Here is a 25,763-nt window from a genome sequence, read left to right on the forward strand (position 1 = left end):
CTGGAGCGTCCTGTCTTTGACTGCGTGGACACGGGAGGAGGATTAGTGGCAGTGGTACCTTGCTGGCGTTGTGCTGTCACATCACCCTTAAAGGCATTGTAAAGCATAGTTGACAGCTGGTTCTGCATGTGCTGCATCCTTTCCACCTTCCGGTGAGTTGGTAACAGGTCCGCCACTTTGTGCCTGTACCGAGGGTCTAGTAGTGTGGCCACCCAGTACAGCTCATTCCCCTTGAGGTTTTTTATACGGGGGTCCCTCAACAGGCAGGACAGCATAAAAGACGACATCTGCACAAAGTCGGATCCAGTACCCTCCATCTCCTCTTGCTCTTCCTCAGTGACGTCAGGTAAGTCAACCTCCTCCCCCCAGCCGCGAACAATACCACGGGAAGGTTGAGCAGCACAAGCCCTCTGCGACGCCTGCTGCGGTTGTTCTCCTGCCGCTGTCCCCTCCTCCTCCCCCAAAGAAACACCTTGCTCATCATCCTCTGAGTCTGACTCGTCTTCTGCACACGACCTCTCTTCTTCCTCCTCCTCCCCCCTCTGTGCTGCCGCAGGTGTTGAGGAAACAGCTGGGTCTGATGAAAATTGGTCCCATGCCTGTTCCTGCCGTAACGGTTCCTGGTCACGCTCATTCGCAGCTTCATCCGCCACTCTACGCACAGCACGCTCCAAGAAGTACGCGTAGGGAATTAAGTCGCTGATGGTGCCCTCACTGCGGCTCACCAGGTTGGTCACCTCCTCAAACGGCCGCATGAGCCTGCATGCATTTTTCATCAGTGTCCAGTTGTCGGGCCAGAACATCCCTATCTTCCCAGACTGTTTCGTTCTACTCCAGTTGTAGAGGTACTGGGTGACGGCTTTCTTCTGTTCTAGCAGGCGGGAGAACATGAGCAGGGTCGAGTTCCAGCGAGTGGGGCTATCGCAAATGAGGCGTCTCACCGGCATGTTGTTTTTACGCTGAATTTCTGCAAATCGTGCCATGGCTGTGTAAGAGCGCCTCAAATGCCCACAGAACTTCCTGGCCTGCTTCAGGACATCCGCTAAGCCAGGGTACTTTGCCACAAATCTTTGAACCACTAGATTCATGACATGTGCCATGCAGGGTATGTGTGTCAGCTTCCCCATATGCAAAGCGGCAAGCAGATTGCTGCCGTTGTCGCACACCACGTTGCCTATCTCCAGGTGGTGTGGGGTCAGCCACTCATCCACCTGTTTCTTAAGAGCAGCCAGGAGACCTGCTCCAGTGTGACTCTCCGCTTTGAGACAAGACATGTCTAAGATGGCGTGACACCGTCGTACCTGGCATGCAGCATAGGCCCTGCGGAGCTGGGGCTGTGTAGCTGGAGAGGAGAACTGCCACTCAGCCAAGGAGGAGGAGGACAGCGAAGAGCATGTAGCAGGAGGAGAGGAGGTGGCAGGAGGCCTGCCTGCAAGCCGTGGAGGTGTCACAATTTGGTCCGCTGCGCCCTGCTTGCCATCGTTCACCACCAGGTTCACCCAATGGGCTGTGTAGGTAATGTAGCGGCCCTGCCCGTGCTTGGCAGACCAGGCATCCGTGGTCAGGTGTACCCTTGACCCAACGCTCTTCGCAAGAGATGACACCACTTGCCTCTCAACTTCACGGTGCAGTTGGGGTATGGCCTTTCTCGAAAAATAAGTGTGGCCTGGCATCTTCCACTGCGGTGTTCCGATGGCCACAAATTTACGGAAGGCCTCAGAGTCCACCAGCCGGTATGGTAACAGCTGGCGAGCTAACAGTTCCGCCACGCCAGCTGTCAGACGCCGGGCAAGGGGGTGACTGGCCAAAAGTGGCTTCTTCCGCTCAAACATTTCCTTCACGGACACCTGGCTACTGCTGTGGGCAGAGGAGCAGGAACCGCTCAAGGGCAGAGGCGGAGTGGAGGAGGGTGCCTGTGAAGGTGCAAGGGAGAAAGCGGCAGAAGCAGATGATGCACCTGAAGGAGGAAGAGGAGAAGGAGGGTGACTTTTCTTTTGTGTGCTGCTGCTGCTTTTGCTCAGGTGGCCATCCCATTGCTGTTTGTGCCTTTTCTCCAGGTGCCTTCGTAAGGCACTTGTCCCTACGTGAGTGTTGGCCTTTCCACGGCTCAATTTTTGTTGGCAGAGCGAGCAGATGGCTTTGGTCCGATCTGAGGCACACATTAAAAAATTTCCACACCGCTGAGCCACCCTGTGATGTGGGCACTATGGGGACCTCAGCAGCTGATGCTGAAGGGCAAGTTGGCTGGCTGTACATAGGTGGCGATACATGGTGCCGGACTCTGCCACCAGCTGTTTCTGACGAAGAGCTGCCCCAGCTTCTTTCAGCAACTTCTCTCCTCCTACTACTCTCTGACTCCCCCTCTGAACTGTCCCCCTCTTCATCTCCTCTATTGGGAACATACAGAGGATCCCTATTACCGTCATCATCGTAGTCATCCTGCCCAGCTTCGCTTGCCTCAGACAAATCCAAACTTGCACCATCAGTAGGTCCTTCATCCTCCTGACACGTTACATCCATAGTGTTGCCGCGTAACTCAGACATATTAGCTGGTGAAAATTCATCTGGCTGTAACAACAATGGCTGTGCATCAGTGATTTCAACACTAAATAATTCTTGCGAAGTGTCAAATGCAGCGGAAGTGGTGCTAGTAGTAGCGCTGGTGGCTGAGCAAGATGAGGTGTTCTGTGTCGCTAAATACTCAACCACGTCCTGACAATCTTGGGAGGTGATGGGACGTGCCTTCTTCCGAGCACTGTACTGTGGGCCAGGTCCACACGAAATTACATTTACACGACCTCGCGCAGACCTGCCGGGTGGCCTTCCTCTGCCACTACCTCTTCCTCTTCCTCTACCTGTTTTGTCCATATCGGGTATGCACGGAGTGGTATATCACACTGCGTGCACTCACGTAGGTAGGTGGGTTCACTTAACTGCACAGGTATGCGCACTGATGCGGTGGGTTCACTGAACAGTACAGGTATACAGTGGCAGGTTCACTGAACACAACAGGTATGCAGTGGCGGGTTCACTGAACAGGTATACAGTGGCGGGTCCACTGAACAGAACAGGTATACAGTGGCGGGTTCACAGAACAGGTATGCAGTGGCAGGATCACTGAACACAATAGGTATGCAGTGGCGTGTTCACTAAACAGGTATACAGTGGCGGGTCCACTGAACAGAACAGGTATACAGTGGCGGGTCCACTGAACAGAACAGGTATACAGTGGCGGGTCCACTGAACAGAACAGGTATACAGTGGCGGGTTCACAGAACAGGTATGCAGTGGCAGGATCACTGAACACAATAGGTATGCAGTGGCGTGTTCACTAAACAGGTATACAGTGGCGGGTCCACTGAACAGAACAGGTATACAGTGGCGGGTTCACTGAACAGGTATACAGTGGCGGGTCCACTGAACAGAACAGGTATACAGTGGCGGGTTCACAGAACAGGTATGCAGTGGCAGGTTCACTGAACACAACAGGTATGCAGTGGCGGGTTCACTGAACAGGTATACAGTGGCGGGTCCACTGAACAGAACAGGTATACAGTGGCGGGTCCACTGAACAGAACAGGTATACAGTGGCGGGTCCACTGAACAGAACAGGTATACAGTGGCGGGTTCACAGAACAGGTATGCAGTGGCAGGTTCACTGAACACAACAGGTATGCAGTGGCGGGTTCACTGAACAGGTATGCAGTGGCAGGTTCACTGAACACAACAGGTATGCAGTGGCGGGTTCACTGAACAGGTATACAGTGGCGGGTCCACTGAACAGAACAGGTATACAGTGGCGGGTCCACAGAACAGGTATGCAGTGGCAGGTTCACTGAACACAACAGGTATGCAGTGGCGGGTTCACTGAACAGGTATACAGTGGCGGGTCCACTGAACAGAACAGGTATACAGTGGCGGGTCCACTGAACAGAACAGGTATACAGTGGCGGGTTCACAGAACAGGTATGCAGTGGCAGGTTCACTGAACACAACAGGTATGCAGTGGCGGGTTCACTGAACAGGTATACAGTGGCGGGTCCACTGAACAGAACAGGTATACAGTGGCGGGTCCACTGAACAGAACAGGTATACAGTGGCGGGTCCACTGAACAGAACAGGTATACAGTGGCGGGTTCACAGAACAGGTATGCAGTGGCAGGTTCACTGAACACAACAGGTATGCAGTGGCGGGTTCACTGAACAGGTATGCAGTGGCAGGTTCACTGAACACAACAGGTATGCAGTGGCGGGTTCACTGAACAGGTATACAGTGGCGGGTCCACTGAACAGAACAGGTATACAGTGGCGGGTCCACAGAACAGGTATGCAGTGGCAGGTTCACTGAACACAACAGGTATGCAGTGGCGGGTTCACTGAACAGGTATACAGTGGCGGGTCCACTGAACAGAACAGGTATACAGTGGCGGGTCCACTGAACAGAACAGGTATACAGTGGCGGGTCCACTGAACAGAACAGGTATACAGTGGCGGGTTCACAGAACAGGTATACAGTGGCGGGTCCACTGAACAGAACAGGTATACAGTGGCGGGTTCACAGAACAGGTATGCAGTGGCAGGATCACTGAACACAATAGGTATGCAGTGGCGTGTTCACTAAACAGGTATACAGTGGCGGGTCCACTGAACAGAACAGGTATACAGTGGCGGGTCCACTGAACAGAACAGGTATACAGTGGCGGGTCCACTGAACAGAACAGGTATACAGTGGCGGGTCCACTGAACAGAACAGGTATACAGTGGCGGGTCCACTGAACAGAACAGGTATACAGTGGCGGGTTCACAGAACAGGTATGCAGTGGCAGGATCACTGAACACAATAGGTATGCAGTGGCGTGTTCACTAAACAGGTATACAGTGGCGGGTCCACTGAACAGAACAGGTATACAGTGGCGGGTTCACAGAACAGGTATACAGTGGCGGGTCCACTGAACAGAACAGGTATACAGTGGCGGGTTCACAGAACAGGTATGCAGTGGCAGGATCACTGAACAGGTATGCAGTGGCAGGATCACTGAACAGGTATGGAGTGGCAGGATCACAGTACAGGTATGCAGTGGGCTGAGGGCTCACTGAACAGAACAGGTATGCAGTGGCAGGATCACTGAACAGGTATGGAGTGGCAGGATCACAGTACAGGTATGCAGTGGGCTGAGGGCTCACTGAACAGAACAGGTATGCAGCCAGGAAGAAGTTAAGCCTAACTAATCTTTCCCTATATGAGAGACTGCAGCAGCTCGCCCTACTCTCACTAATGCAGGCACACGAGTGGCCGTAATGGCCGCCGCTGCCTGCCTTATATAAGGGGGGGTGGGGCTCCAGGGGCTAGTGTAGCCTAATTGGCTACACTGGGCCTGCTGACTGTGATGTAGAGGGTCAAAGTTGACCCTCAGTGCATTATGGGGCGAACCGAACTTCTTCCGCAAAAGGTTCGCGTGCGGTACCCGCACGCGAACCACCTACGTACGCGCGAACGCGTTCGCCGGCGAACCGTTCGGCCCAACTCTAATCGTAATCCCATTGAGAACTTGTGGTCATTCCTCAAGAGGCGGGTGGACAAACAAAAACCTACTAATTCTGAGAAACTCAAAGAAGTGATTATGAAAGAATGGGTTGCTATCAGTCAGGATGTGGCCCAGAAGTTGATTGAGAGCATGCCCAGATGAATTGCAGAGGTCCTGAAAAAGAAGGGCCAACACTGCAAATAGTGACTCTTTGCATAAATCTCATGTAATTGTCAATAAAAGCCTTTGAAACGTATGAAGTGCTTATAATTATATTTCAGCACATCACATAAACAACTGAAACAAAAATCTAAAAGCATTTTAGCAGCAAACTTCGTGAAAACTAATATTTTGACAGTCTCAAAACTTTTGACCAGGACTGTAGGTTAGATAGGTAGGTCCCCCCAGTATAGCTTAGATAGGTAGGTGCCCCCAGTATAGCTTAGATAGGTAGGTGCCCCCAGTATAGCTTAGATAGGTAGGTGCCCCCAGTAAAGCTTAGATAGGTAGGTGCCCCCAGTATAGCTTAGATAGGTAGGTGCCCCCAGTATAGCTTAGATAGGTAGGTGCCCCCAGTATAGCTTAGATAGGCAGGTGCCCCCAGTATAGCTTAGATAGGTAGGTGCCTGCAGTATAGCTTAGATAGGTAGGTGCCCCCAGTATAGCTTAGATAGGTAGGTGCCCCCAGTATAGCTTAGATAGGCAGGTGCTTGTATGGGCTTGTAAATAGTGATGGATGCAAAATTGAAAAAAGGCACCTTTATTTTCAAATAAAATATTGGTGCTATACATTGCAGTAGGGAAATATTTTAAATGTTGCAATAACCGGGACAAATGGGCAAATAAAATGTGTGGATTTTAATTATGGTAGCATGTATTATTTTAAAACGAATGGCCGGAAACTGAGAAATAATGAATTTTTTTTTCTTATTATCCCCATTACAACGCATTTAGAATAAAATAATTCTAAGCAAAGTGTACCACCAAAAGAATGCCTAACTGGTGGCAGAAAAAAAACACAAGATATATAGATTGTTTCATTGTGATAAGTAGTAATAAAGTTATTGGTGAATGATTGGGAGGCGCACTGACAGGTGAAAATTACTCTGGTACAGGGGAAAAACCGCTCAGTAGTGAAGTAGTTAAATGATGAATGAAAGTCTCAGTTTAATAAGACGCAGTAACCTTTAGGGTGATATTTCAGTCAATGGCAGTTTTATGGTTCCGGATATAAAGCAAGCAATAATGGTGACAGCGGCGGTCTGTCAGACTCATAGGATATGTCTAAAGGTACAAAAGCCACTGAAACGCCACATAAATGAAAGTGAGTGTGACAGACAGTGCATTTCATATTCACAATACACTTCATCAGGCAAAGTTAGCAGGGGTAAAAGGAAGAGGCAAGTCCGGTCCTGAATGCCGTTCACCAGGCCACTGACTGCTTATTAGAGATGGCTCAAGCCTCAGATTTTCGGTTTGCGAACCTCAAACGCGAACCTCCGCAAAAAGTTCGGTTTGTGCGAACTTTCGTGAACCGCAATAGACGTCAATGGGAATGCAAACTTTGAAAACTAGAAACATTTATGCTGGCCACAAAAGTGATGGAAAAGATGTTTCAAGGGGTCTAACACCTGGAGGGGGGCATGGCGGAGTGGGATAGACGCCAAAAGTCCCAGGGAAAAATCAGTGCTTTAAAACATCTTGCATGTGTATACATCAATCAGGGAGTGTAATTAGAGTACTGCTTCACTCTGACAGACCAAACTCACTGTATCACACACCACAAACAGCTGTTTGTGTAGTGACGGCCATGCTGGACTGGTGCGTACCATGGCGAGAATGCAGGCCATGGCGGTTTTCAAGCCCATATGGTCGCCGGGCTGTGGTAGCTCAATGATAGAACAGTGACTGTCCAGCTGATCGAATTTGGTCTGTCCACAATGAAGCAACAACCTTATTATCTCATCTGAGGCAGACACACACAAAAATTTCCACACCGCTGAGCCCTGTGATGATGGCACTTTGGTGATGGCTGCCAACGGAGTGTTAAGTGGGGTGCCAGAATCAGAGCAGGAGGAGGAAGATATGTCACGGTTCCGTGCGGAAGCTGAGGTGTTTTGTGTTAAATAGTCAACTACGTCCTAACAATATTGGGAGTTGATGGCACGTGCCTTCTTCTGAACACTGTACTTTGGTCGAGGGCCGCACAAAATCACAACAGCGCGACCTCGAACAGACTTGCCAAGTGGCCTGCCTTTTGTTTTGTCCATATTGGGGTGGGATGAAGTGAAAGCACTGACTTGACTAATACAATGTGCGGTTACACAGGTGCAGTAAACAGGTTGCAGTGACTGCTGGTACAACAATTTGCGGTTACACAGGTGCAGTGAACAGGTTGCAGTGATTGCTGGTACAACAATGTGCGGTTACACAGGTGCAGATAACAGGTATGCACGGACTGGTATATAAAACAGCGTGCGGTCACACAGGTGCAGTGAACAGGTATGCAGTGACTGGTATTACAAATGTGCACCTGTCATACACACTCACAGGTACCGTGAACAGGTGCAGTGACACTGCATGCGGTCACGTAGGTAGGTAGGTGCACTGAACAGGTAGGTATGCAGTGATTGGTATTACAAATGTGCAGCTGCCTGTCGCACACACAGGTAGTCACTGAATGTGCTGGGCCTGGCAGTGGCAGAGTAGGAATTACCAAGGGGCCAAGGTCCAGCTGCGACTGACTGACAGGGCTGTATATGCAACACAAGTGTCTGTGGGACACACACAAAAAACAAAAAAACAAAAAAATAGATCACAAGAACAACATTAGCTCTCAGAAGAGCTGTTGAGGATGAGGAGTGCTTTTTAGCAATAAGATCAGCAAGAAGGGGCAACCTAACAAGCCTGAGCCTAACTAAGCTTTCCCTATGTCAGCAGTCAGGTTCTCTCCCTTCTTTAATTACTGCAGCCACACGAGTGAGTGAAAAGGCTGATGCTGCCTGCATTTTATAAGGGGGGGGGGGGGGCTCCAGGAAGGAGTGTAGCCTGATTGGCTACCCTGTGCCTGCTGACTGTGATGAGGAGGGTCAAAGTTGACCCTAATGATGTAGTATAGGAGTCGAGTCGAGACGAAGTTTGCGCGAATAAGTTTGCATGTAAACCGTTCTGGCCATCTCTACTGCTTATATATATTTATGCACTTTATAAAGGATTTGATCAGAATTATGGGTGAATTTGATGGAAAGAGGTCCTGACCAATCAGCACTCAGTAGAAGTGTCTAGACAGAGTTTCCTGCTCAGCCAGTGCTGAGGATTCCCACTGCAATATCAAGTCCAGGGGGGAGGAACAGGAAACAGGGTCATCTAAAGGCGGGGTTGACAAAACATCCCTTAAATTACTGTCTAAAATATGCAGGTTCTGGGGTTACTTACAGCTAATCAGTACCTAAACTGCTTACTAGCCATGTGACCTGTATAATTCATATGTGTTAGTAGGTAAAGGGATCAGTTGGCATCACTATCTAAAGGGTGGGGGGAGTAAGGAGTCAAACGTGTAAAGGAGTTAAACCGCAGGCAGATGTGGCTTTAATGACGATCGCTCAGGTTAGCGGGAATTTATAAGAAAAGCTTTACTTGTGAATCAGCATGGAATAACAGCAGCCTAACTATATCACTGAAAGAAGGATCCAGAAAACTACAATAGAGTAGAGTGGGACAACAGCACATTACCCTGAACATGCACATTAACCCCCTTGCCGTTCCAACTACTGCGGCAAGGGGGCAGCGCAGCACTTTTTTTTTTAATTTTTTTTTTTTTTTAATCATGTAGCTAGCCTAGCGCTAGCTACATGATAGCCTCTGACAAGCAGCATCCCCCTATCTTCTTCGATCGCCGCCGGTGATCTGCGCAAGCAGCAAAATCCCGTTGATAACGGGATTTCATGCAGGGCTTCCCCCGTCGGATGACTTCACCGACGTCATGGACGTCGGGACGTCAGAGGGAATCCCGATCCACCCCTCAGCGCTGCCTGGCACTGATTGGCCAGGCTGCTCAAGGGGTCTGGGGGCGGCGCGGCGTGACGGGTAGTGGCGAATCGGTGGCGAGCGGCGGCGATCAACTTATGCACGCAGCTAGCAAAGTGCTAGCTGCGTGTAATGAAAAAAAATTGTGAAAATCGGCCCAGCGGGGCCTGAACAATTCTTCTGCGCAGGTTACCCCGAGGTCAGCTCTGGATAACTGGCAAGGAGGTTAACAGAAATCACTGCGAAAGAGGAGCCCAGAAAACTACAATAGAGTAGAGTGGCCCAACAGCACATAACCCTGAACATGCACATTAACAGAAATTGCATAGCGCCATCTTGAGGCAATTTAGCATACACACAGTCTAAACATGAGCGCTGTTTTGTATTCTAATAATGAAATAGTGATTTCTCAGTGAAGATAATAAAGCAATACACCTGGAGGAAGGAGGATGGAGATTAGAGGGGAAAGAGTGCATATGCTTTAAATAAAGCTGTATTACAAATGTATTTCCTGCAGATGTGGAGCAGCAGATATAATTGCTGTGACATTTTCTTCTGGGCTTTTCCGTTCATTATCTTCATGTATTATTCTCTTCTCTCTCTGTTGTTCTTTCCAAGTAGTATGTGAGAGCTTTTGTACCTATTTATACCGTATTTATACCGTATTAAGCGTTACATTTCCCTCGGGACACACGCGCGATGGAGTCGGCGATGTCAGATGAGGATCGCGCTTTAACGCTCTCGTTTATATTCCGCCGCTGTTTTCGGACGCTGCGGTCGGACTAATATGTCTTATTTTCCAAAACGAGAGCTGCTGCAGCTTAAATATTTATTGCTTTCATTTCTTTCCTTTGTAACCTGAGGCGGAATATTTGCGTATTGTTTTCTGTGAACTGAAACGTTCAGGAATTAATGTCGTCCTCGCGCTCGGTTACCATAGCAACCACATGGTTTACTATAGTGAAAGGATGAGAGTCCTTCAGGGGAGATTGTCAGACTCTTCCTGGGGGTGTTTGTTGTCCACTCAAGAGGAGAAGACAGATGATCAATGAGGCTTCTGAAGATGCAGAGCTTACAGCGTACACAATGCCGGATATATCGGTATTACAGACAGGGCGGGGCGTTTGGGGGGACCCCTCCTTCTCACCTAGGGGTACACAATGCCGGATATATCGGTATCACAGACAGGGCGCGGTACACAGGCAGAGGAGGCGTCTGGGGGGACCCCTTCTTCTCACCTAGGGGTACATGAGGTGACAGAACAACGTGAGGGTATCCGATAACCAAGCGTGAAGAGAAACTTTAACTCGGTATTGAACTTCATCCTTAAATCTCCTTTCCCACGAGAAATCTGAGTGTGTAACGATCAAGGGAAACTATATATCTCCAAAAAACAAACAAAAAATAGCGCTGACGGGCCCAGCAACGCTGGAGGTAATGATAAGGTGCTATCTAAGGAGATGGGAACAGCATGCAGCTGTCAGGATCACAGAATGCCAGATAGGCAGATCACATCAATTACAATCTCAGATCTGCACAGGAGCTTCTATTGTCCTCCTCTAGAATCCCCTCCTCACATCACGTATACAAGATTTCTCACATGCTTCACCCCTGCTCTGGAATCTCCTTCCACAATACATCTGTCACTCTCCAACCTTTGAAATCTTTAAACGCTCCCTAAAAACCTCACTTTTTTTGGCAAGCATATGTGCTAACTAACGGTGACTACTAACCATGCAATTTGCTGAATGATTGTTTTCAATCATTTGTATGATCAATCGGAAACGATCGTTTGGGACCACTAACGTACAAAAATCACCTAGTACAATCAGATTGACGTGATATATTGGAAAAGAACTCCCAGCATTCAACTCTTTGGCACTGTTTGGCACTAGGACCAGTGCTCCTAAAGTATGTGATAATTCCAAATCATAACAGCAGAAAAAGTTTTGCAAGTTTTGAATGCAGGATTAGCATCTTTATCACTTAATACACTCAGACTAGTTGCTGTTGAAATTTGATTTTATGGTGACAATACCGCTTTAAGAGGGGGGGGGCTTAATTTACTTAATTTAATGAACTTTATGGCCATGTTGGGTCCTTATCTTATCTGAAATAGGAAGCTTTCTGTTATTTGCATGCTGAGATAAGCTTGTTACTGTAGTTAAAAATCCCACTGGCACAGCACAGTTCCTGCAGTTTGGCAAAGGCACCCAGACCAGGTAAAATAATAATAATAATAATAATAATAATAATAATTGGGGGACATATAGGGACCTATTTAAAGAATAGATTTTTTATTTTAGAAAAAAAAAGTGTGCATGAATTCTTGGGGCACTATGTTTGCCTGTTCTTATTGTTGGATGTTACAATTACCTTTAAAGCTTGGGGAATACTTTAATTTCAATGCTTTTTTAACAGATATGAGCCTGCCAGACATGTCCCAACTTCTCACACCATTCGAGGGTCACTGAAAGGGTTCTTTGAGGGCAACAGAAGCTGGCATTGATGCAGCCCCTGTGCAATCTCCTCGCCATTCAGTATCCAGGCATATAGTTTGAAGTTCTCCACCTCTGCCAATCGTCATCTAATGTGTGCACCAAGCTTACCGTACACTCGAGACAACCTCGGCCAGAAAAACCGATACTCACCTAGGTGGTGGGAAGCCTCTGGATCCCGCAGAGGATTCCCAGTTCCTCCTCACCCTATAGCTGCTGCCTGGGACCCTCTTGGAGATTGCGAACGCACTCCTCTTCACGCACAAGCATGGCCGTGCCGCACCCACACTAGCACGGGTGCCATGTGCCGCAGCAGCACGTGGCCTTTGTGATTGAGCAGCTTTGGCTTACTGTACAGGGGTGGCCGTACTCACGCTGGGCCAGGAGGACACAGGAAGCCTCTGCAGGAGCTAGGGACCTCCCACTAGCACAGGCGCCATGTGCCGCAGCAGCACAGAGCCTCTTGTAAATTAGCAGCTTTGGCTTACTGCGCAGGCGTGGCCGAACTCACGCTGGGCCAGGAGGATGCAGGAAGCCTCTGCAGGAGCTAGGGACCTCCATCTTCTTAGGTAAGTATCTGTTTTTAGGGTACACTTTAAGTTTAGTATTTCGATAATAGGAACATTTGGGGAAATTATATTCACAACATTTTTGCTAGTGTGCAGGTAATCACTAAGAAGACCCTCAGAGAATATATTCCTGTCTCTCCTAAAGCCCATGGGGTCTCTCAGTCACACCCCTCAAACAGAAACAGCTGCAAAATGTATGGAAAATGGCCTCAAAACACAGAGAATATAGACTCCAGAGATACTGAAAATACACAGAGGATATGAGAGGTGCTCATAAATAAGCACTTACCCCTATAGGATATAGATAAAAGAGCCAACATTGGCATAAAACCTTTATCTAAGCACCAGACAATGCATTACGGGGGTCCAGCCTGCTTCCTCAGGTGTTCCTCCAGGAGGTGGAATACTGAGCATGTGTGAGAACTGGTGTCAGCCAATCACAGAGCTCCCCATTCCCGCCACCTGCAGAAAATTACTATGAGGGCAAAGCTTCCTGTCACATTCCAGAGGACTTCTCATAAACGGAACCGGCATAGAAGCAGGAGAGCAGCTGTAGGTTAGGAGGTCCTCCTGCTAACTCGTGTTTCTGTCTACATGTCAAGATAACCTTCTTGTGAGAGGCCTTAATTGGTTAATGCGTTTTATTACCAGCTCATAACACATCTCGCCTGCTGCTCTGCATAATTCCGTGGTGTTGTGTGGGACTAATAATATCCACATTCACACATGTCTGATGAGAACTGATGACACACACAGCGAGATAAACCGAGAGGTGCTTCCTGCGCCACCAGCTGAGCGACGATAATCAGAGCGTCCTACAGCATATAACAGCCGGCAGATAATCTACAGCTGGAGAACGGTATGACTCCAGGACGCCACAATACTAAAATCATGTGAGAATACAGCAATTCTCCACAATCAGAGCATCCTACAGAATATAACAGCCGGCAGATAATCTACAGCTGGAGAACGGTATGACTCCAGGACGCCACAATACTAAAATCATGTGAGAATACAGCAATTCTCCACAATCAGAGCATCCTACAGAATATAACAGCCGGCAGATAATCTACAGACAGGCTGGAGAACGGTATGACTCCAGGACACCACAATACTAAAATCATGTGAGAATACAGCAATTCTCCACAATCAGAGGGTCCTACAGAATATAACAGCCGGCAGATAATCTACAGCTGGAGAACGGTATGACTCCAGGACGCCACAATACTAAAATCATGTAAGAATACAGCAATTCTCCACAATCAGAGGGTCCTACACAATATAACAGCCGGCAGATAATCTACAGACAGGCTGGAGAACGGTATGACTCCAGGACGCCACAATACTAAAATCATGTGAGAAAACAGCAATTCTCCACAGTCAGAGCATCCTACAGAATATAACAGCCGGCAGATAATCTACAGCTGGAGAACGGTATGACTCCAGGACGCCACAATACTAAAATCATGTGAGAATACAGCAATTCTCCACAATCAGAGGGTCCTACAGAATATAACAGCCGGCAGATAATCTACAGCTGGAGAACGGTATGACTCCAGGACGCCACAATACTAAAATCATGTGAGAATACAGCAATTCTCCACAATCAGAGGGTCCTACAGAATATAACAGCCGGCAGATAATCTACAGACAGGCTGGAGAACGGTATGACTCCAGGACGCCACAATACTAAAATCATGTGAGAATACAGCAATTCTCCACAATCAGAGCGTCCTACAGAATATAACAGCCGGCAGATAATCTACAGACAGGCTGGAGAACGGTATGACTCCAGGACGCCACAATACTAAAATCATGTGAGAAAACAGCAATTCTCCACAATCAGAGCGTCCTACAGAATATAACAGCCGGCAGATAATCTACAGCTGGAGAACGGTATGACTCCAGGACGCCACAATACTAAAATCATGTGAGAATACAGCAATTCTCCACAATCAGAGCGTCCTACAGAATATAACAGCCGGCAGATAATCTACAGACAGGCTGGAGAACGGTATGACTCCAGGACGCCACAATACTAAAATCATGTGAGAATACAGCAATTCTCCACAATCAGAGGGTCCTACAGAATATAACAGCCGGCAGATAATCTACAGACAGGCTGGAGAACGGTATGACTCCAGGACGCCACAATACTAAAATCATGTAAGAATACAGCAATTCTCCACAATCAGAGCATCCTACAGAATATAACAACCGGCAGATAATCTACAGACAGGCTGGAGAACGGTATGACTCCAGGACGCCACAATACTAAAATCATGTGAGAATACAGCAATTCTCCACAATCAGAGCGTCCTACAGAATATAACAGCCGGCAGATAATCTACAGCTGGAGAACGGTATGACTCCAGGACGCCACAATACTAAAATCATGTAAGAATACAGCAATTCTCCACAGTCAGAGCATCCTACAGAATATAACAGCCGGCAGATAATCTACAGCTGGAGAACGGTATGACTCCAGGACGCCACAATACTAAAATCATGTGAGAATACAGCAATTCTCCACAATCAGAGGGTCCTACAGAATATAACAGCCGGCAGATAATCTACAGACAGGCTGGAGAACGGTATGACTCCAGGACGCCACAATACTAAAATCATGTGAGAATACAGCAATTCTCCACAATCAGAGGGTCCTACAGAATATAACAGCCGGCAGAAAATCTACAGACAGGCTGGAGAACGGTATGACTCCAGGACGCCACAATACTAAAATCATGTGAGAATACAGCAATTCTCCACAATCAGAGCGTCCTACAGAATATAACAGCCGGCAGATAATCTACAGACAGGCTGGAGAACGGTATGACTCCAGGACGCCACAATACTAAAATCATGTGAGAAAACAGCAATTCTCCACAATCAGAGCGTCCTACAGAATATAACAGCCGGCAGATAATCTACAGCTGGAGAACGGTATGACTCCAGGACGCCACAATACTAAAATCATGTGATAATACAGCAATTCTCCACAATCAGAGGGTCCTACAGAATATAACAGCCGGCAGATAATCTACAGACAGGCTGGAGAACGGTATGACTCCAGGACGCCACAATACTAAAATCATGTGAGAATACAGCAATTCTCCACAATCAGAGGGTCCTACAGAATATAACAGCCGGCAGATAATCTACAGACAGGCTGGAGAACGGTATGACTCCAGGACGCCACAATACTAAAATCATGTGAGAATACAGCAATTCTCCACAATCAGAGCGTCCTACAGAATATAACAGCCGGCAGATAATCTACAGACAGGCTGGAGAACGGTATGACTCCAGGACGCCACAATACTAAAATCATGTGAGAAAACAGCAATTCTCCACAATCAGAGCGTCCTACAGAATATAACAGCCGGCAGATAATCTACAGCTGGAGAACGGTATGACTCCAGGACGCCACAATACTAAAATCATGTGAGAATACAGCAATTCTCCACAATCAGAGCGTCCTACAGAATATAACAGCCGGCAGATAATCTACAGACAGGCTGGAGAACGGTATGACTCCAGGACGCCACAATACTAAAATCATGTGAGAAAACAGCAATTCTCCACAATCAGAGGGTCCTACAGAATATAACAGCCGGCAGATAATCTACAGCTGGAGAACGGTATGACTCCAGGACGCCACAATACTAAAATCATGTGAGAATACAGCAATTCTCCACAATCAGAGCGTCCTACAGAATATAACAGCCGGCAGATAATCTACAGACAGGCTGGAGAACGGTATGACTCCAGGACGCCACAATACTAAAATCATGTGAGAATACAGCAATTCTCCACAATCAGAGCATCCTACAGAATATAACAGCCGGCAGATAATCTACAGCTGGAGAACGGTATGACTCCAGGACGCCACAATACTAAAATCATGTGAGAATACAGCAATTCTCCACAGTCAGAGCATCCTACAGAATATAACAGCCGGCAGATAATCTACAGACAGGCTGGAGAACGGTATGACTCCAGGACGCCACAATACTAAAATCATGTGAGAATACAGCAATTCTCCACAGTCAGAGCATCCTACAGAATATAACAGCCGGCAGATAATCTACAGCTGGAGAACGGTATGACTCCAGGACGCCACAATACTAAAATCATGTGAGAATACAGCAATTCTCCACAATCAGAGGGTCCTACAGAATATAACAGCCGGCAGATAATCTACAGACAGGCTGGAGAACGGTATGACTCCAGGACGCCACAATACTAAAATCATGTGAGAATACAGCAATTCTCCACAATCAGAGGGTCCTACAGAATATAACAGCCGGCAGATAATCTACAGCTGGAGAACGGTATGACTCCAGGACGCCACAATACTAAAATCATGTGAGAATACAGCAATTCTCCACAATCAGAGCATCCTACAGAATATAACAGCCGGCAGATAATCTACAGACAGGCTGGAGAACGGTATGACTCCAGGACGCCACAATACTAAAATCATGTGAGAATACAGCAATTCTCCACAGTCAGAGCATCCTACAGAATATAACAGCCGGCAGATAATCTACAGCTGGAGAACGGTATGACTCCAGGACGCCACAATACTAAAATCATGTGAGAATACAGCAATTCTCCACAATCAGAGGGTCCTACAGAATATAACAGCCGGCAGATAATCTACAGCTGGAGAACGGTATGACTCCAGGACGCCACAATACTAAAATCATGTGAGAATACAGCAATTCTCCACAGTCAGAGCATCCTACAGAATATAACAGCCGGCAGATAATCTACAGACAGGCTGGAGAACGGTATGACTCCAGGACGCCACAATACTAAAATCATGTGAGAATACAGCAATTCTCCACAGTCAGAGCATCCTACAGAATATAACAGCCGGCAGATAATCTACAGACAGGCTGGAGAACGGTATGACTCCAGGACGCCACAATACTAAAATCATGTGAGAATACAGCAATTCTCCACAGTCAGAGCATCCTACAGAATATAACAGCCGGCAGATAATCTACAGACAGGCTGGAGAACGGTATGACTCCAGGACGCCACAATACTAAAATCATGTGAGAATACAGCAATTCTCCACAGTCAGAGCATCCTACAGAATATAACAGCCGGCAGATAATCTACAGACAGGCTGGAGAACGGTATGACTCCAGGACGCCACAATACTAAAATCATGTGAGAATACAGCAATTCTCCACAATCAGAGGGTCCTACAGAATATAACAGCCGGCAGATAATCTACAGCTGGAGAACGGTATGACTCCAGGACGCCACAATACTAAAATCATGTGAGAATACAGCAATTCTCCACAATCAGAGCATCCTACAGAATATAACAGCCGGCAGATAATCTACAGCTGGAGAACGGTATGACTCCAGGACGCCACAATACTAAAATCATGTGAGAATACAGCAATTCTCCACAATCAGAGGGTCCTACAGAATATAACAGCCGGCAGATAATCTACAGACAGGCTGGAGAACGGTATGACTCCAGGACGCCACAATACTAAAATCATGTGAGAATACAGCAATTCTCCACAATCAGAGCATCCTACAGAATATAACAGCCGGCAGATAATCTACAGACAGGCTGGAGAACGGTATGACTCCAGGACGCCACAATACTAAAATCATGTGAGAATACAGCAATTCTCCACAATCAGAGCATCCTACAGAATATAACAGCCGGCAGATAATCTACAGCTGGAGAACGGTATGACTCCAGGACGCCACAATACTAAAATCATGTGAGAATACAGCAATTCTCCACAATCAGAGCATCCTACAGAATATAACAGCCGGCAGATAATCTACAGCTGGAGAACAGTATGACTCCAGGACGCCACAATACTAAAATCATGTGAGAAAACAGCAATTCTCCACAATCAGAGCATCCTACAGAATATAACAGCCGGCAGATAATCTACAGACAGGCTGGAGAACGGTATGACTCCAGGACGCCACAATACTAAAATCAGCAAATTCTCCAATCAGCAAAGCAATATTTCCACTGGTGACAGAGGATAGAGATGAGACGTAATCAGCTCATTACGATTTCTACATTTTCACAATTTCACCTATACAGAATTACGATGTGTAAAGTCAACTGAATTTGTGTAATCAATCATAATTTTCACGTCATTTTGTGCCGGTTTTATGTTTTTTGTGCAAAAAGACCCGGTACTTTTTGAGAAAATCACTTTTAAAAATGCAAAGCAAAAATGTTTTATAAACACAGAAAAATGACAGATTAAAAAACATTTTTCTTATGCATTTTTAAAAGCGATTTTAAAAGTGTTATTGCAAAATGATTTTTGTGACTTCTATTCTCCTTAACATATGTAGCAATTTTGGTGGTAATTGCATGTATGGAGGTCTGTGCTATTCACTGCAGAAGTCGGCACAAAATTACTGTATTTTTTAGACTATAAGACTCACTTTTTCTCTCCCAAAAGTGGGGAAGTCATCGCTTCTTATAGTGCAAATGGCGGGAGTTCCTGACTTGTGACCGCTGCCAATACCAACCTCCAACCCACCGCAATGTGGGGGACTCCCTGTACTGTGTCCATGCCGAGGAGGACACAGGGGGACAAACTGAGGTCACAGGGGGACAAATGGAGGACACAAAGGGGCATAGAGGAGAATACAAGGGGGACAGAGCCAGACACAATGGGGGCACAGGAGGCCACAAGGGGAACAGAGGGGGACACAAGGAGGACACAGGGGGGCATGAAGGGGCATAGAGGAGGACACAAGGAGAACAGAGGGAGACACATGGGGGACACAGAAGGACACAAGGAGACACAAGAGGTACACGGGGGCATAATCCACAAGATGCCCCTTCACCATGCATGCACCAGGTTTAGTACATATTTTTCCCCCAGATTTTGTCCTCTTAACCTAGGTGTGTCTTATGGTCAGGAGGGTCTTATAGTCTGAAAAATATGCTATGTGAAAATTTCGTGAACTTTTTATAAGAAAATTATGGCTATGCAACATTTCTGTTCATCACAAATAGAGGAATGAAATGAAACAACAAAACAGAAATATGGACAGGGAACCAGAGAGGAAGCACCCGTGTGTATTTTACCATATATATCAGTAAGAACATTAGAGAAAACACTTACCCTGCTCTCTGTTTCATCCTCACTGCTAAAAGTGTCTGTTATCAGCTGGGATAAGAATCCCCCACTGAGCATTTAGTCTGGCTTTGCAGGGAATAATTATAGCTGAGTCATTATAGCAGAGCCACAAGGGGGCAGGCTTGGGCTTGACACCAGAGAAGACAGACTCAGCTATAATCTTTCCGTAGCAAAGCCAGACTGAATGCTCAGTCGGGGATTCTTATCAGAGGTGATAACAGTCAGATTAAACAGAGAACAATGAAACAAAGAGCAGATTAGGGGCTTGATTCACAAAGCGGTGCAAAGTGTTTGCACGCCAGTGAAAAGCCCCTTATCACGCCTAAACTCACTTTAGGCGTGATAAGAAGAAACTCGCGCGAAGTTACCGCGCGTACGCGCGTAAGTGCGCGCGCAGCACCCGATGCTTCGCGCGAAGCTCCCATTAAACCCTATGGGACTTTGCGCGCGCTCTCACGCGCGTACGCGCGGTAACTTCGCGCGAAGAGCAGGAAAAAGCGGTGATAACTCAGTGGTGAAAAGGTCATCACGCCTAAAGTCTTTTAGGCGTGATAACTGAGTTATCACCGCTTTGTGAATCAAGCCCTAGGTGTTTACTGTCATGTTCCCACTGATTTATAAGGTAAAATACATGAGGGTGCTTCATCTCTGGTTCTATTTAAAGAGAACCAGAGATGAAGCACCCTCTTGTATTTTACCTTATAAATCAGTGGAAACATGACAATAAACACTTAAAGAGACTCTGAAGCGAGAATAAATCTCGCTTCAGAGCTCATAGTTAGCAGGGGCACGTGTGCCCCTGCTAAACCGCCGCTATAGCGCCGCTAAACGGGGGTCCCTTCACCCCCAAACCCCCCACTGCAACACTTGGTCGCAGACTTGGTCATTCCTGGAGGCAGGGCTAACGGCCGCAGCCCTGCCTCCAGTCGCGTCTATCAGACGCGCATCGCCGCCTCTCCCCCGCCCCTCTCAGTGAAGGAAGACTGAGAGGGGCGGGGGAGAGGCAGAGATACGCGTCTGACAGACGCGCGTGGGGCAGGGCTGTGGCGGTTAGCCCTGCCCCAACCAGGAAGCGCTCCCCCGCTGCACGGAGGGGATTTGGGGGTGAAGGGACCCCCGTTAAGCCGCGGGATAGCGGTGGTTTAGCAGGGGCACACGTGCCCCTGCTATCTATGAGGTCTGAAGCGAGATTTATTCTCGCTTCAGACTCTCTTTAATCTGCTCTTTGTTTCATTGCTCTCTGTTTAAGAACTAACCTACTGTCCCTATCTTGTTCGTTAACCGGGGACTACCTGTATAGAAAATACAGAAATGGAGATAAAATACAGAATCAATACAAAATACAGAATTAGTAATGACAGTGATAAAAGTTACATGATGAAGAAAATGTATAATGGATTCCAAGACACAAAGTGGAGAGAGATCCCTGCCCTTGTGAGCTTACAATCTAAAAGAATGGGGGGGGGGGGGGAGGTGGGGGATTATACAATAATCAGACCTAGAGGCAGTGTGTTTTGGGATTTCTAGTAACAGTGCAACTTGGCCTTAGGAATGAGGGGAAGTGGCCTCAGGTAGAGCGTATCCTTGTTGGAACAAGTGAGTTTTTAGAGAGGGTTTAAAGGTAACAAAGGTTGGAGAGTGACGGATGTGTTGTGGAAGGGCATTCCAGAGGAGAGGTGAAACAGAAAGGTGAATGAGATGAGCAGCTGAGTTCAGTACAGTTGGTTAGTTGGTAGTCCACAAGGCAGTATATTAGAATAGTCCAGACGAGATATTATAAGAGCATGTATTAACATTTTAGTTGTGTCCTGAGTGAGAAAAGGTCGGATGCGAGTTATATTTTGAGTTGGAGGTGACAGGAGCTGGATAGGGAGTGAATGTTAGGAATAAATGAGAGAGAGGAGTCAAATATTACCCCAAAGCAACGCACTTTGGGAGATGAAGTTATAAGGGTGTTATTAACATTTATTGTTATATCAGGCCAAAAACTTTCTGTAAGTGACATCTACCTAGATAGATGGCCCCTGGCCTTAGGGAGAGAGTTTGGGCATTTTCTCACATTATGCCACAATTCTATTAATATTTGGTATATGATATAAAAGCGAACATTTTAGACTCTGTCATGAGCTGAAACCGTAGGTACCAATCATGCTTGTTTTACTAGCTTCCCTGTCCAGGGTATCAATATCTCAGGCTATGGACCAGCTAGAAGAACCATTCACCTCTCAAAAAGTTGTATTGACCTTGGTGTATTATGTGCTGAGAACCGTGAATGGCTGTGTCCATGCGGTTCCTAAATATTCCTCAAATGATGACGCAGTGTGGAATTATGTATGGCAAAGTTGAATCAGGGGACAATGGATTCCATCTTCCCCTGACAGGAAATGTGGAGGAATGCTGCGTAATATGTTGGCGCTTTATAAGTACAATAAATAAATAAATGTAGCTTTCGGCATTTAGGGATTCCCGACCGGTGATCTGGCTTTTGGCTCCCTTTGAGGTAAGGTAAGCGGAGTCATTATGTGGAGCCATTGAGAAGAAGTAATGATTTTCTGGCCTCTCTCTTACAGCAGAAATGTAAACAGTCACTTCCTATAGAGAGTGACTAGTTCATGACTAAACACTTCTTTTTTAAAGTCAAATGAAAACTAAAGAGTTACTCCGAATCATGCCTTGGTGCACATATTTATATACGATAGCGCAGGTGGCGCAGGTGAATCCATCACAACCGTGACACGGGACAGGTAATGTATAAACGCACACATACACATTAATACACTGGGGGGCAGTGGTGAGGTGGCGGTTGCGGCGGAAGTGGCAGACCCGGCAGAATACCGATTCATGCCTGCAGTGTATAGGCAGACAACAGATCTCTCTCTAATCTTATTCAATCCAAGAGAGATTTGTCTCTTAGTCGAATCTGCCCATCATCGCCTGATGTATGGATAACTTTACTGTCTGTGACCAGATAATGATATCAGATAGAGATAGACGGACGGACAGACAGACAGACAGACAGATAGATAGATAGATAGATAGATATTGAGATTATATAATAAGAAAAATACAGCGTTCACACCAGAAGCATCATCGATAGACCCGGCATCTATAACTGCACAGAGATAACACTCCGCCATGTTCCGGGTATCAGAAGGGTTAACCTTACAAGAGGTCTAACAGAAAACCATCTGCAGCCAACAGTCACTTGTTATCTCTCACCAGCAATACACTGAAGCAAAAACAACAAAACACAAAAAACAAAACCCGTCACATATACATTATGTCTCCCCCGATTGCCACCAGGCGCCTGTATACGGCGTCACATGCGTCATGTGATATGCGTGTCACCATGGGGAGGTGCTCGGTGTGACGCTCAGGGGAGGCGGAGAGTCAGTGCAGCAGGAGCAGGTAAGAATAATGCGCGGGCACCGGCGGGGAAGGGGGGGTTGGGGGGAGGGGTGACACTGACATTTGTGGGTGGCCAGACGCATGTATATGGCATCACACATGCGCCACATGGTATATGCACCACCCTGGGGCACCAGCGGGGCGGGGGAAGAAGGGGTGACACTGACATTTATAGGCGGCCAGGCGGATAGAATTGGTGGTGTCGCAAGGTCGATTCCTGAGAGATTTCATTGTGCGTTGTATGGGCAGCCGACAGATCTTTCTCCAATCAGATTCGATCAGAGAGAGATCTTTAAAAACTGATAGCGGCGAAGTAAAGCGCTTCTGTGCCGTGTTATCCCAGAGAATTATATCAGGAGCAAAGAAATAAGATAATAAATATATATATATCAGCCATTAGACGGTATCATCTGTACGATGTGATGGGGGGATGTCTGGAGGGTCGGCAATGACTGCCTGTTGCCCACCTACCTGCTGCAGATGATGCTCCTTATACCTCTTCATCCTGTGGCTGGTGGGCTTCCCCCGGGCGGGCTGTGTGAGATCCGGTCTCTGTATTCCTTGCTCTCAGGTGATTGGCACAGCGATAATGTCTGGTGAGCTTCCCTCGGTCGGGCTGTGTGAGATCAGGCGGTCGCTCTGTCTGTATTCCTCACTCTCAGGTGATTGGCACAGCGATTATATCTGGTGGGCTTCCCCCGGGCGGGCTGTGTGAGATCAGGTGTTCGATCTGTCTGTATTCCTCACTCTCAGGTGATTGGCACAGCGATTATATCTGGTGGGCTTCCCCCGGGCGGGCTGTGTGAGATCAGGTGTTCGATCTGTCTGTATTCCTTGCACTCAGGTGATTGGGACAGTGATAGACCGGGTTGTCTGAGATCAGGCGGTCGCTGTGTCTCTGTATTCCTCAGGTGATTTGCACAGCGATAATGTCTGGTGGGCTTCCCCCGGTCAGGTTGTACGAGATCAGGTGGTCGCTCTGTCTGTATTCCTCACTCTCAGGTGATGGGGACAGAGATAGACCGGGCTGTGTGAGATCAGACGGTCGCTCTGTCTGTATTCCTCGCTCTCAGGTGATGGGGACAGTGATAATGTCTGGTGGGCTTCCCCCAGTCGGGCTGTGTGAGATCAGCGTTCGCTGTGTCCGTATTCCTCACTCTCAGGTGATTGGCACAGCGATTATCCCCCTTATTAGATGAAGCCAGGGACAGAAGCCTTTCTAGAGAGTTTTCCGCAGGCTGTGAACAGACGCTGTGTTGCTTTCTGATGGATGCATTGAGATCGCTGTGCTGGGAAGACACATGTGCAGAGAGGAGGCTTCTCACCGACAACCCCTCATCCTACGAAACCATCCTCACGCCGTGTGATGCTGAATGTGCTGTCGCTGTGCTGTGTGCAGCTTCACATTACCCAGAGAGGCAACAGATCTCATCTAACATAACATCGTCTGCTGCTTAAAGGGGCACTATGGCGAAAAATTGTACAATATGTGCAAACATAGACAAATAAGAAGAAGTTTTTTTTCCAGAGTAAAATGAGCCATAAATGACTTTTCTCCTATGTTGCTGTCACTTACAGTACGTAGTAGAAATCTGACAGAACTGACAGGTTTTGGGGTAGTCCATCTCTTCATGGGGGATACTCAGGGATTTATTTATTTTCAAAAGCACTTAGTGAATGGCAGTTGCTCCGTCCAACCGCCAAACAACTGTGCAGCGAGCAGGGAGACTGGCCAGCATTATTGTTTAAATCCTTTATAGGGAATATCTTTATAAAGAATAAAATCCTTGCTGAGAATCCCCTATGAAAAGATGGGCTAGTCCAAAACCTGTCGCTTCTGTCAGATTTCTATTACCTACTGTGACAGCAACATAGGAGAAAAGTAATTTATGGCTCATTTTACTCTGGAAATAACGTACTTCTTATTTGTATGTTTGCACATATTTTACATTTTTTTCTCCATAGTGCCCCTCAGCATTTCATCATCTCTCCAAACTCAGAATAAGCCAACCAAACTGAAAGGGAACTCGAGGTGAGAGGGATACGGAGGCTGACATGTTTATTTCCTTTTATATAATGCAGAATGCCTGGCAGCCCTGCTGATCCAGTACCTCTAATGCTTGTAGCCATAAACCCTGAACAAACATGCAGCAGATCAGGTGCTCTGACTGAAGTCTGACTGGATTAGCTGCATGCTTGTTTCATGTGTGTGATTCAGACACTACTGATATCAGAAGATCAACAGGGCTGCCTGGGAACTGGTATTCTTTAAATAAATATGGCAGCCTCCATATTCTTCTCACCTTGGGGTTCCTTTAAAGTGGGCCATAACTCAGAACTTCCTCTTTGCTCTAAAAGATAAGCAACAGCATAATAACCTCTAAACGAAAAGCATTTCCTTGTTCTAGCTTATAGAGCTCCTACAGAGATGCTGCACAAATGCTTATGCTTATCCTATGTAACTGTTGCTCCTTGGACATGGATCAATGATACACAAGTTGTATTTGATGACATACCATGCCACTGCCCCCTCCAGCCACTAGGTGGCGCTGTTGAGTAGGAAGTAGGTTGGCTTCTCAACTC

At 47.1% G+C, this 25,763-nt stretch overlaps 1 protein-coding gene across 2 annotated transcripts in view; it reads right to left on the reverse strand.

Moving 5' to 3' along the window:
- SLC6A7 (solute carrier family 6 member 7) overlaps nt 1-24,487 on the reverse strand; it is a 186,660-nt gene extending 162,173 nt beyond the window's left edge. For both annotated transcript variants that reach the window (XM_068278419.1, XM_068278420.1), the window contains exon 1: nt 23,652-24,487. In XM_068278419.1, the coding sequence (XP_068134520.1) occupies nt 23,652-23,684 (33 nt within the window). In that variant the 5' untranslated portion in view covers nt 23,685-24,487. The remainder of the gene's footprint in view (nt 1-23,651) is intronic.
- Between the last annotated feature and the right edge of the window lie 1,276 nt (nt 24,488-25,763).

The sequence above is a fragment of the Hyperolius riggenbachi genome, chromosome 3 (assembly GCF_040937935.1).
Source record: "Hyperolius riggenbachi isolate aHypRig1 chromosome 3, aHypRig1.pri, whole genome shotgun sequence".
Taxonomy (NCBI): Eukaryota; Metazoa; Chordata; class Amphibia; order Anura; family Hyperoliidae; genus Hyperolius; species Hyperolius riggenbachi.